This window comes from Hyaloscypha bicolor, assembly GCF_002865645.1.
Source record: "Hyaloscypha bicolor E unplaced genomic scaffold K444scaffold_126, whole genome shotgun sequence".
NCBI classification, from domain to species: Eukaryota; Fungi; Ascomycota; class Leotiomycetes; order Helotiales; family Hyaloscyphaceae; genus Hyaloscypha; species Hyaloscypha bicolor.
Window position 1 is genome coordinate 622,472 of NW_020194628.1, and position 13,139 is coordinate 635,610.

Genomic DNA, 13,139 nt, shown 5'->3' on the forward strand with positions numbered 1-13,139 from the left:
TTTTTTCATTTTTTCAATAGAGCTTTTCAACTGCAGGGAATGAGCCCTCGCAAGGCGTCTTTCTTGCAACTCCTTGCAAATGCACGGGGTTGGAAGTTTTGAGTTTTCCAGCACATGTTTCCCAGTTGCGGGCGATCTCATCGAGAGCTGGAGAGCACATCGTGGATCACGCCACTCTGTTCCATCATTTGTCATATCCCTGGCATCCTTGGCCTCGATCATAAATGTACAAAATGTCGACCAGACGCGAAAGCAAGCTTCGTCGCGAACACATTCCACGGTGCAAGTAGCTGGAACTGGCCGCAATTCGGTGTAGTAAAGGTTCAGGCAAAAGATCGCTTTGAGTTCCGGAGAGCCATTCCTGTGTATTCACAAGATTGATGAAGATGAAGCTGTAATTTGGGCTGCGAGTTGAACAAGCAGTGTCTTAGATGCCAAGACGGTGACCCCGTTTTAGCCCTACAACGGCGTTGCATACCTTGACCGACACTGCACCCTGAGGACATGCTCCATAACTCCTTCTCAACCCATGGTTGGCGAGATATGTTATTACCCTGGTTGCTAACATGAACCAAGCCCGCGAACCATTCTCACGCATTTCAGCCTATCGAAGGTCTCAGCCCAGATTCCGGGTACAAACTCTTTTCCAGAAGGAGGCAAAGGAAAGCAGATTAATTGCATCGAAATATAGAAGGGAAAAGTTTATATAAATGATTTTATAATATAGAAAAGAGGTACGATTTCTTAGGGGAAGACTGTACATAATGCCCTGAGCAACAATTGAAATTAGAGGAAGTCGAGGAAGTCCTCGCTTATTTACCCCGCCCCCTTTACTTCACCTTTCATCTTTCAAGAAGTTTGCAACCCCTTTCAGTATTCACTCTCGGCCTAGATGGGGAAATCACGCGTTTTTGTTGCACATCGCATCTTGAAGGTGATTCGGGTCATACGAATTCAAAAGATGAGCGAAGTCAAGTCGATGAAACGGCAATGATGGACGAAGCCGAATAGACCCCAACTACTTCAAAGCAAATACTCGTCTTGCTATTCAAGTACTATATAAAGACCCAGAATCTTTTAAGTTCTATTTTGGAATGTCATAAATTGAGGAGATATAGGTAGTGTTCAGTTGAACCGAAGAGATTCGTCGAATAATCGACTTGACTCGACGTTCGCCTCCGTTTTGTATCCGTAGAAGCAAATGCACCCAGGATACGACATGCAACAGAAACAGTTGGAAAATGCAAATGATTTTATAGTGAAGAGAGGCTCCGCTGAGCTTTTCTTGAATAAGTAAAGGGCATTATATTGCATATTGCCACGAACTTTGTAAGACAAAGGAGAGGCGAATAAAGAAGTGCGCGAGTCGGAAATTAACAGCATAGTTCATTAAATTTCAACAGATGAAAAACAGGCAGTAAAGAGTTAATCTCTTTTGAGAAAAAGAGTAGGTCGCAAGGTGGTGTGAGGGGAACGGGAGTTGCGTTGGAGGCGAGTTGATTAAGTTGATAAAGTCTTTCGTCGATTCGTTGATTCAGAAGAGCAATTGTAGCCAAATGCGATATGAAACAAAAACACATGAGCAATGAGAGCTAGCCAGAAAGGAATCATTGCAGTAAGTCTGAAGAAGAAGCCTTGGCCTTTCAAGCAAGTCCCAGCTTCGGGAAAGGGGGGAATCACGTGTTTAGGATCAGTGACCGAAGGTAGGATGTGGAAAAGGTACGAGAGGTCACTTTGTACGCAGAGCTATTTACCTGCATACAATATCCACAAATGATCTGTTCAAAATCCGCCTGGGCCATCTATTCTCTCCCGTCCTCATCCAAGATGCTTTTCTCAATTGGCCGCTTCATCCACGGCGGCTGCTTCGCTTTCCACGGGTATTTAGTGCTTTCGTTCTCATCGTCACTCAAAGCCACGTCGTGCTCGTCACTAAACTCATCATACTCTTCAAGATCTGAGGCATTGCCTGTGCGGTAGTTGTATGCGTTGCGGTCAAATTCGTCGTCTGAGGCTACTTCTTCGTCTGGGTAGTCGGCTGTGTAGTGGTTTTCCGCTGGAAGATTGTTAGGGAATCAAATCACGATGAGGGGAGAAAGGCTACCGTTTTCATCCTCTTCTTCATCGTCGTCCTCCTCACTATCCACTTCTTGATAGAACTCATCGATGTCAGGCTGTGAATCCAGCACCAAAAGACCGAAATTCTTCGATTGTTCTTCCGTCTCCAACGCATCGGCTGGGATTCGGACGTACGTATCGATGATATACTCCCCATCGTCCATGTCTTCGTCCTCGGCACCAATATGCGGTTCATCTACATCCATTGCCTCATGCTCATGCTCCACCGTTGCCTCGGGATGCCGTTCCACATACCGCAACGCAGGTTTCTTCGGCTTGAACTTCGAGGAGTACTTATGGACTGGACTTGAAGCGGACTTCTCATTAAGTGCTGCGAGCCGGTTCGCTTCGGCTGCGGCTTCTTCTTCTTGGCGAGCGAGTGTCCGGCCGATTTCATCGAGAGTGTATGCTTGCATTTCTGCTGCGAGGCGCTCGGAGCCATCCCATGGCAACATCGCGCCGGACGCGAGGCGGACACCTCGTGAGGGTGCGGCGAGAGGCTTTGGTGGAGAGGTGGGTCGGATAGGTGGTGTGGAGGATCGAGCTGCCAGGCCGGGTTTCTTTCTTGGTCTGTCTTCTGGTTGAGAAGCCGCGAAGCCTGGGCCTGGCTTCTCTTGATCTTGCTGAGGGACATCTTGTTTTGTGACATCCAGTTGCGCAACTTCGTCAGGCTGGGGTGTTTGTTGTTTTCGGTCTGAGCTTCGGCAACGCTTCCGTTCTATGAAAACCGTGGCATCTTTGGGCTTACGACCTGCTATAGCTGGTGTAGTACTAATTGGGGTCCCACTTCTTGACATATGAAATCTTCGAGGGGTATGGTTGAGAGGAGTGGATGGTGGGGTAGCTGTTGGTAAGACATCTTTGCCTAGAGGGGTTGCTGGTGCTGGTGCTGGGTTCTCTTGACTCGAAGATGCGCGGAGTGCTTGTGAGCTGGCAGACTGATGCAGTTGCTTTATTCGACGGACGGGTTGAGGATCGAGTGGGCTCGAAGCAGGGCCATCGTCAGTTGGCTGGCGGGAAAAGATGTAGCCGGCTGGCACTTTCTGTCTCTTTCCCTCTGCATGATGAATCTCTGCAGGAATGTAATTAGCATTGGTGCCTCGAGTGGAGAGCACATGAGCCCACGGAGGTAATCAACAGGATCATCTCCGAGCTTCCTCTTGATCTTAATTGTGGCTGGCGGGAGAGACATGGTTGGATGCGGGTAGCTGTTGGTTGTGAGGGAAGAGGAGAGTGATTTAGAATCAACGGATTATCGCCAAAGATGCTCGAGACAGGTCTGACGCGCTGTGTATTCAAAGATTGACGCGTTGGCAGAAGACGCCCTGAGCTGTCTTTTTGTTGACTTTGGGAAGAGCTTGGAAAATTTTGAAGCCTCATCAGTCAGGTGTCAAGCTATTAGCGAGGAGGCGCGGCCGATAAGGGATAGCGGTGACGAGTATCAGAGCAGAGCAACAAACATGGAAAATTGTCTCTATTCAGTGCGGAAAATTTACAACTAGATGTACTTTTTCTTTCTTAATCACTTGCATTAACTTCAAAGTCATTCCCGCGTCCTCCAACAGCGAAGCATCTCAACCAACCCTCAGCTCGTGCTGATCTCACTGTGGCGTGAAGTCATGGTGGCTTGGTCTTGAAACGGCCGCTGTGGCGCATCTACCTCAGGGATTTGATTGGCGCAGCACGGCATTGGCATGTGCTGACTCCAAGGATATTCTGCCATTCCGATGCACTCAATCAAGATTTCGATAGTGGGGAGACCGAGAGCGGATGATGATTGGAATGGCTTGCATATCCAAGCATCCAAGGATTCTTCCGAGGTGGTTGTCTGTCAGCTACCTTTAATTCAACTTCACGGCCTCCTCTTCTGTTGTTCTTCGTAATCGTTGCTGTTGAGCTACTGCCCAGTGACTCAATCTGAGCTGGTCCCTTGTCGTGTTTGTTGTTCAACGCCCTGGCATTGTTGATCCACTCCAGCCTTGCTCAGCCCTGCTCGAGGGAACATCCAGGATCTCGTCAGCCAGCGTAGCAATTGCGTCGACACAAACACACTTCACTCCTCGTCCCCAATGCACTTGTCAACTGACGATCAGTGTACACGGTGATTGATAGTGAAGAGACACCTTCTGCATTGTTTTGGTGTGGGCATATGGTGAGTTGGGAGGTCGCACCATTCTCATCATTCGAATCGTATGACCGGAACCCCACCTCTGCAAACAACGACAGTATCATTCACTCGAATTTCTATTGTGTGCTTTCCCCTGAGACTATAAATCTGTGCTTCCGCAATTCATGGGCTAAATTTTGAGTGTTAGGGCTGCTCCTTCCTCGTTTGGCATTCGCAGCAGCACCGCTGAAGACCTGGATTTCTTCAACACGACAAACCCAAACTCCATCCTCTACACAATCAAATCCTACCAAACTCTGCCACACATCTATCCACCGTCGCCGCCATGGCGCCCAAATCAGTCTCCGTGACTGTCAAGTATTCGAAGCCGGGAACCCAGCCCCCGCTCTTCCTCGCTGGTTCCTTCTCCGATCCAGCATGGCATCCACAAGAGATGCAGTATACAACGAACGAAGCCGGCGAGCACGAATTCTATAAAGAGGTTCAAGCTGAGGAGGGGAATGTATATCAATACAAGTTTCGCGTTGGTGAGGGCGATTGGTGGATGTTGAACGAGGATTCGCCTACAGGTATGAACCCGATCTACATTCGCGAATCTACAGTGAATTCTCTCCACAGCCTGATTTTTCCGTCCGAGATCGCTTCTGACAAAATATTTTCCAGTTACCGATGACGTTGGCAACCGAAATAATCTTCTTTCTATCCCCGAGAGCGAAGAGCCAATTGCACAACCCAAACACGACGAACATCCACCGGCAGCAGCGGAGGCGACCTCACATCCTGTTGCAGAGATGGCGAGCACAATTTCAGAAGCACTTGCAGGCAAAAAGATAGTCGAGGACGCCCCGATTGATACCAAAGGCGAGGGAAGAGAAGTCGAGACGTCAAAAGAGCAAGCAGAGCCTAAGGATCACACCATGATCACACCCGCACACACGAACACACCAGTTCCAGAGTCTGTTGAAGACGCAGAGGAGGCAGACGCAGAGGAGGCGGTCGAGATCCCAAAGAAAGTTCAATTAAACGTACATCACGTCCATGAAGACGCCAGTATTACCCCAGCAGCAGCCGAAGATGATAGTGCGCGCACACAACACGTCGCAGACTCTCTCCTACATCCTACCGATACTGCTCATTCTCAAGAAGCAGGACGCCAAACTGATTCGGCTTCCCTCGCTCCATTTCTTCCCGGAACTCATGAACCAACCTCCACACCGGCAGTTCAAGTTGATCAACCATCGTCAGAGACAACAAACTCATCGCCAACCTTGATCATCGAAAAGGTAGACGATGAACTACGACATGGGGATGATTTCGGATCGGCAGCAACGGTTGGACAGAAGGATGCGCATCTCCCCCGCTCCCGGGACGCTGAGCCAGACCATGTGGTCGTGAGATCAGAGTCTCGCACGCCAGAACTTGCTGATACCGCTGCTGAAGTTTCCGAGTCCGCTGCCTTGCTTGACAGGGACAGAGATCCACCCACACCACCGATGTCCGACGAAGAGGCTGGACGTATTGGTTACAGAAGAATGTCAAGTACCCCGATTCCCGAGGTCGCAAAGACAGCTGCAGAGGTTGCGGATGTTGCTGCTACGCTCGATGAGCGACCTACAGTAAGTTCTCGAATTTCTACTTGAAATGGTTTACTAACAGCATCAGCTTCACCTTGAAACTGCACCCCATGCGTCAGAAATCCAAGAAGATGATGAGGAAGATCTTCTGGATTCTGGTGCGAGTACTCCAGCATCCCAGAAAGCCCCAAGATTTGCGTATGAATGTCTCGGCGAGGATGATATCGGTGTTCCCGCACTTCCGACTCGTAGCCAACCTCCCATCGATCCGCTTGAGCCCGTCCGTTCGCCATATGACGAAGCCGTGGCTGTCGATTGGAATGATCCTTCAATTGAGATATTCCCTACTGACCGAACATCAATCCTCGACACGATTCGGAGGCTCTCAGAGCGCTTGCCTGAAGACGTCCCTGATTTGGATATCGTTCCGCCATCCCCCGTTATTGGACCAAACGGTCAACCTCTTGAAGGACGGTCGCCAGCGCCATCGCCAGCCGTGGTTCCGCATAAAATTTCACCGTCTCTTGATTCGATCACCGAAGAAAATGACGATCTGCAAGAAACACTTGTCTTAATGCCTAAAGTCTCGAAGTTGGCATCCAGAAATGGAGAGAAAGAGAATAAAGCCTTGAGCAAGTGGTTGGATGACAGCATTGCAGCGCCTAAAGAAACCGAGAAGGCAAGCTTGGATGGTCCTCATGAAGCTGTCGAGCCCGAGTCCACTGAGTCGACTGAAATCGGACCAGAAAAGATTACTACGAAGCCAAGTGTTGAGGTCGAGCCAACTATGCAGGCAAAGGACGAAGTCGAATCAAAGGAGACTCCAGATGGGAAAGTTGCAGAAGAAAATCACCAGCCTCAATTTTCAAATATCACCGAGGTTGAGGAGGCGACTGTCGAAAAGACAGAAGAGTCGCCCAGTGTTGAAGTACCACGAGCTAGCGGCGAGCCAGAAATGACGAGCAAAGAGCAGAGAGAAGAGAGAACGGCGGCACCAGAGGGGATTTCGAGTGAGGTCAATGAAGTCGGCCCCGAGACCCCCCTTCCTGCGCCTGTCGAGCAGACTTCGAGTGAGAAACCCCACGTACCCTTGCCAACTACCCCATTCGTGGTTGGCGACAGACAACTTGGTCATGACGATGAAGTTCGTGAGATATCCACAGACGGCGATAGTCCAAACATCACAGTCCAACCAGCAACCCCAGCTGCACTGAAGACAGAATTCGTCCAGAAGCCACTCGACGCTGCAAAGAGCACAGGCATCGAAGAAGAGAACGGCCGCCAAGTCAAGTCCCGGAAGAACCCCAGATCCCAATCGCCAGAACGACCCATCACACCCAGCTCCATGCGTTCAGCCACCAGAGACACCAAATCCAAGAACCTCCTGAAGGCGTTCTGGCGTGTCGTGTTCGTTGATTGGATCGGAGGACTGATTCGTGCACTCTGCGGTGGCAGAGGCAGTTATACGTAAGCCTGTTGCGGCTACTGACGCATTCTTTCTCCCTTCATCAATGTCTTATTCCATTTCGCGATTTTGTTACGAGTAGAAGATTCCCCAATTACCGACAATGCTGATAGCTGCATACATAGGCTGCTGGCGGTAGGCGCAATTGTCCTGGTTGTCATTGCCCCTACTTTGTATTCCTCATGCACTGGCTTCTCCCTCTGGGGATAGGAGCTGGAGGTTTGCACATACATAATACTCGATAGATAGTTGAGCTAAGCTTTGGCTGGACCTGACTGATGGCTTTGCTGGAGTGGGCGAGTTGCGGAGGCCGATGATTGTATTATATGAGCACACGCGGGTGAATGGTCCCTTAGCATAGGGGCTGGACCCAAAAATCAACGAGCTTGTGCACCTTGGGTCTAGTTATTCGTTCGTCGTGATGCTAGTTCTGGACCCTGAAATAGTGGCGATTGACAGGCGGGTCGCGATGCAGACCGGCCCCGGACTGGCGGTGCCGTCTCCTGGAACCTAATTGTGATGTTTAAAAAAACAGCCGTTCTTGATAGTGTTTTGATATCACGATTGCTTAAACGTATGTTTCAATTTTCCAGTAGGTTTTCTAAATAATGGTCGAGGAAAGAGAGGAAGATCGGCAGATACTTCGCCTCAACGGAGGGTCCACAGGCACCGTTTCCCCACAGCCAAGGTGCGACACGCGTAGCTGCAGGAGTGCACAGCCGCGCTGGGATTCCTCAACACCTGACCTTCGGCAACCTCCAACTTTCTTTCGTCCGTCAACAATGTCACCTATGATATGAATCGATCTCTTTCGCCATCTACAAACACACGAATAATATAATTTACTGTACACACGATTCCTATCACGACGCGAGGCAATGACCTGATCTCACGGCTTCCCTCTGCGCAAAGCGACGAAATTACACAAGCATCTAGGCGGACAGATTGAGAGAGAAAGACACAGCATCCCACGCACATACTAGACCGACCCCCATTCATTCATTGGAACCAATGACCTAACGACCCTCCTCCCTTTTCTCAGCACGAATTAGATCCGCAAGAATGCCTCCCATCTCCCGCGCAACATACGAGCCCCTTCCCCGCACCTCCTCCGACATCGAGGACCGCCCCCCCTCGTCCTCCGATGAATTCAAAGACAAACCTCGCATATTAACACGCAGACACCGACGACGAGGCGTCTTCTTCGCTCTGCTTCGCCTCTTCCGCCGATTCCTCTCGAGGGTTTGTAGACCGCTGTACATCTTCCTCTTCCTCGTCATATTTCTGGGGTGGCAGACGATATTCAATGTCCCGTATGCGGATAGCAAGGCGCCGAAATTCGAGGTCAATAGAGAGGAGACAGTTTTTGTGGCTGCGAATATCATTGATGGGGACCTTGTAAGGGGGGCGTGGGGAGATAGGATTGTGGAGTTGGTGCAGAGTATTGGGGTTGAGAGGATCTATGTGTCAATTTACGGTGGACCGACCAATGCATTGAAAGAGTTGGATGAGCGGTTAGAGGAACTGGGGCTGAGGGATGGGAATAGGGAGTTGGTTAGTGAGGAGGTGATGCCGGTTGATGTCGAGGCGATCGGGAAGACGAAATTACCGTCTGGACAGGAACGCGTGGAGAGGATTAGCTTCCTGGCTGAGGTTAGGAATATGGCGTTGAGCCATGTGGATGGGCGGAGGAGGTGGGATAAGGTACTTTTTATCAACGATGTGTTTTTTGATGTTGAAGGGGCGTTGAGATTACTGTGGGGAAGTGACGGGGTGGAAAGCCAGAATGGGGGGAAGAAAGTCACCAAGGCGGTGTGTGCAACAGACTTCATCGAACCGTGGAAATACTACGACACGTTCGCTACACGGGACACAGAGGGCTATTCCCTCGGCGTGCCGATCTACCCCTGGTTCGCAAACATCGGACATGCAGTTAGTCGACGAGATGTACTGGCGGGCAAAGACAGAGTGAGAGTGAAGAGTTGTTGGGGTGGAATGGTTGCGTTCGACGGCTCGTTCTTCCAATCTCCCACCAGCAGCCAAGCTGGGGCGACGAAAGGAGCATCGTCCGGGAAAGAAGTGCAACTTCCGCTGAAGTTTCGCTCAGAGAAAGAGCCGTTCTGGGATAGCAGCGAATGCTGCCTCATCCACGCTGATATCATGACCGCCTCCCCTATCTCAACTTTCACGTACCCAGAGCACGAAGACCAGCCAGATAAGTGGGATACGGGGATTTACATGAACCCCTTCGTGCGCGTCTCGTATTCGGCTGGTACGCAAAAATGGATCTGGCTTGCGAAACACTTCGAAGCCCTCTTTTCCATCCCGCAAGCTATCATCAACAGATTAGCAAGGATGCCGCGCTTCAACCCTCGACGGGCGGAGGTGGAGGGACAAGTCATTCAAGATAAATTGTGGATCTCACTCAAGTCTGGGAAAAGCGAGGAAGAACAGATCAAGCTTGCGATGGCGGAGTTTGGCTCCGGCCTGAGCAGCAGGGACTTCAATAGTGGATTTGGGGGCAGGGATTCATCGGGTCCCATTGGTATCGATCACGATGATTCTGGACCCGCGGGGAAACGAGGGCTGGGAAGGGTGAGGAGGAGGGGACTTGTAGGCGAGCTGAAGGATAAAGAGTATTGGCGGAACGAAGGGTATTACGTCCCTTTCAATCGGACAGCAAGGCGAGGCGGTTACTGTGGAGTCCGCCAGTTGCTGGTGCTGAAGGAGGATAGGAAGGAGGGCGAGGGGAACTGGGATACGCTTAGGGGCGAGATCCCGCCGCTTGATCTGGATGTACTATAGTCTAGAGGTGGAGAAGGAGGTGAAGTGAAGAGAAGGGTGTGTATATGGGTGGGATTCGATGCATATGGATGGCGCTGGCGTTTGGGATGGGAATGTGCATTTAATTTCACATTGTGAAGATGGTGTTGATGTTGATGTTGATGTTGATATTAATGTTGAGATACCTGATCTGTTGTAGATATGTGAGATGCCTTCTGGCAAATGAGAGCTGAGATTCTAGACACCAGGCGCTCCATGGCAAGGTCGTGGAATCTTTGTTGTTGTTTGCATCTGTGTTGTTTCGCATATTGAGTTCCATGAGCCAAGTAGGCTGTCTTCTCTGCTCGGGACAAGTTGGGCTGGACTGCAATGTGTCTTGAGGTATATCTCCACTCCTACACAGTGTGTTAGCCTGCGTCGCGCGTCTATGGATGCCCAGCGGTGACGGTTTTGCCACAATTTCAGCGGCTTTTTATCAATTGATGTCAATCTTATTGAAACAGGATGTTTTATGGTTCCGCGGCCACCAGCCACCAGCCACCAGCCAGCAGACTCGCACATCTTGCTGAGAAGAAATAACAAAGCCTTAGATACCTATTGTGCAGCTTCGCAAGTGACCTGGGCAGCTTCTTCTCCACCTCCAGTGAGACGCTCGTCCCTTTAGTATAAGACGAGCTCCAGGCCACGTTCTTGGGGCCGACTTCGATGCCATCCGTGCCAAGTACTTCGCCTTCTTGATCTTGAGGACTTATTGTCCGGCGGTGAGCACGCCTCTAGCAATTCTCCGCATATCCATTCCGTTCCACTGTGCTCGGAGTGTAAGGGATTGTCATCGAGGCAAATTGTAGACGGCTAAGAGGACGTTCACGTGTCTGGCACGCCGTGGGCTAGTCGGTAGGGCGAGTGGAGAGTGCTGTGCATGTAACGGAGCCGCAATATTGTTTCGGAAGGTCCACAGGTCCTCTGACTCAAGGTTCGCGCGTGTCTGACGGAGAGTTCGTCGGTATCGATCGAGGTTGGTGAGAGTCTCGGCTCGACTGACATATCCTCACGGTTTCGGGGAGACCCGCACAGTGCCGGCATTCAAGTGACCAGCCGCTGCAAGCGAGAGCATGACGCATCCCTATGGGCTTCAGAGGGGAAGTTTCATTTGTAAGAAGGACCAAATCGTGATGGTGGCTGGAATGACGCGCCCCCGGAAGCTTTTTGGGGGCGGCCAGGGGAGAAGGCTGAGAGGTGGGAAATACGACACGTCTTACGGCCTCCACGGGCGTCTTTCACCCCCCCCCCCCCCCCCCTCTGAAGTTCTGGTTGTGAGAGAGGCGCATGAGTCATGTATGATTTCCATTAGGTGTCATGAATCTGGACGTCTCAAGCACCTGCTTCGAAGTCACTGCTTACTTGTAAGGTTTGCATTCGGGGGAGGTTGGGAGTCTCTCAGCCAACAAGCAGGCATAACCTCGATGAACTGATGACTTAGATCCTTGTCAGCAGCAGCAATTTTTCTTTGTTTATATTTGGCACCCAATCATTCTATCCTCCTTCACTGCTTTCAGATGGTTTGTGTTTGATGGCGTCCTGCTGATTCTCGCAAGTACGACCCGAGGAGGCCGTGGCAACCAACCGAGCGGTTGGGGAGGCGACCTTACAACGCAGAACCTCGAAGTCCTGGAGGCTTGGGTGCATGTGATCAGCCGGCCGGGTGGCGGTCATTCTGTACAGGCGGCGTTGGCAGGGTTCGAAAGGGCGGCAAGCTGCCGATGCAGGGGCCAGCCGAAGATGTTGGTCAACCCGTGGCAGCAGCATTGTCCTCCGGTTGTCTCAGGCTCTGGGTTCGAGATATCCCGACTTGCCTTACTGACTGAGGCTGAGAAATTTTATATCCTAGACCGGGCCAGAAATATAATCCCCTTATATACCTCTTAGGGTTCGGATCGAACTTGCAAGTAATGGGTATTTGACGAATATTCGACGAATGATATCGAATAAAATCAATTTATAAGTTCGAAGTTTGGTTAGAGTTTTAAATCGAATTCCGTTGAAGATTTGACGGTTTAATAAAGTTTTACACTATACATATTTCCTTTTATATCCCTATTATATTAGTTTTATATTATGCTTTTTTATACTTCCTTTATACCCCCTTTTACTTCTAACACTTAAATCCTCCTTTTTCCTCGTATTTCCTATCCTATCCTCTCCTTTTCTTTATTTTCTTCATTACTTTCACGTGATATATGTCCTTACTCCTCTTTCCTTAAAGCCTTCCAGCATGAGTTATCTCCTCTACTTCTTGACAGTAAGTATTCTCTCTTATTTTCTCCATTCTTTTAATACTATTTATGGAAATAAAAATAAAAGGGACATAATACTAAGCAAATTATTTGAAGAAGTTATAAATTTATACTTTATATTACTAAAATTCGTCAAATTTAACGGTCGAGGCATATTTATTGAATTTGAATAAACTGAATTATTTAAAGTTCGAATCCACGATCAATTGAACCCTTTTCAGAGTTCGGCCTAGATTTGAATCAATCAGTGCCGTAGCTCGACTAATTACCCGATTATACGCTGGGATGAGTCCGGCTCGAACTAGCTTGCCTTCCGATAGAATAGCCTATATAAATACAAGCCTCAGGATCTACCCAATTAGAAAAGTGAAAGTCTGTGTGACACTTTTCCACTTCAAAGCCCTGCTCTCGCGCGAGCCTGATGACCCCAAAACAAGGTTTGGAGACCTGCCAACGAGGACCTATGCCCCATGAGGCAACTTCGCCAACATGTGGTCGTAGGATTCCTTAATAAACAATAATGATATGTTCATACACCGCAGTTACAGGCTCAGAACAGAACTCCCTCAACCCTGCTAAACGCCATCCACTTCGAATTCCTCGAAGTGAAGGGTTGGCCATCACGGCGTGTGTCATAATTGGAGCCCAACGCCAAGCAATCAGTTTCCAATGAGAGTCCAAGTAACCTTACATCTCAGATCCAGTCGCAGGTAGAAGAAGTGAGAAGGCTGGGGCTGAAGCAATGCAGGAGGGTGTGCGACACTAGTTTCTCTCGG

General features: G+C 49.8%; 3 protein-coding genes across 3 annotated transcripts; 2 read left to right on the top strand and 1 right to left on the bottom strand.

Moving 5' to 3' along the window:
• Positions 1–1,711: 1,711 nt before the first annotated feature.
• On the bottom strand, positions 1,712–3,557 carry K444DRAFT_617364 (uncharacterized protein). Its single transcript, XM_024881111.1, has 3 exons — positions 3,244–3,557; positions 2,105–3,190; positions 1,712–2,056 (listed from the first exon to the last, which is right to left on the bottom strand). Exons 1-3 carry the CDS (start codon positions 3,308–3,310, stop codon positions 1,803–1,805), a joined length of 1,407 nt encoding a protein of 468 aa, XP_024731821.1. The 5' UTR covers positions 3,311–3,557; the 3' UTR covers positions 1,712–1,802.
• Positions 3,558–4,571: 1,014 nt separating this feature from the next.
• On the top strand, positions 4,572–7,495 carry K444DRAFT_633810 (uncharacterized protein; the record flags this gene model as incomplete). Its single annotated transcript, XM_024883663.1, has 4 exons — positions 4,572–4,815; positions 4,910–5,862; positions 5,909–7,287; positions 7,411–7,495. 4 exons carry the CDS (start codon positions 4,572–4,574, stop codon positions 7,493–7,495), a joined length of 2,661 nt encoding a protein of 886 aa, XP_024731822.1.
• A 1,185-nt stretch (positions 7,496–8,680) lies between these two features.
• Positions 8,681–9,739, top strand: K444DRAFT_499383 (glycosyltransferase family 69 protein; the record flags this gene model as incomplete). Its single annotated transcript, XM_024873325.1, has 2 exons — positions 8,681–8,749; positions 9,083–9,739. Coding segments are annotated over 2 exons (726 nt in total), but the record flags the coding sequence as incomplete, so codon positions are not given.
• Positions 9,740–13,139: the final 3,400 nt, after the last annotated feature.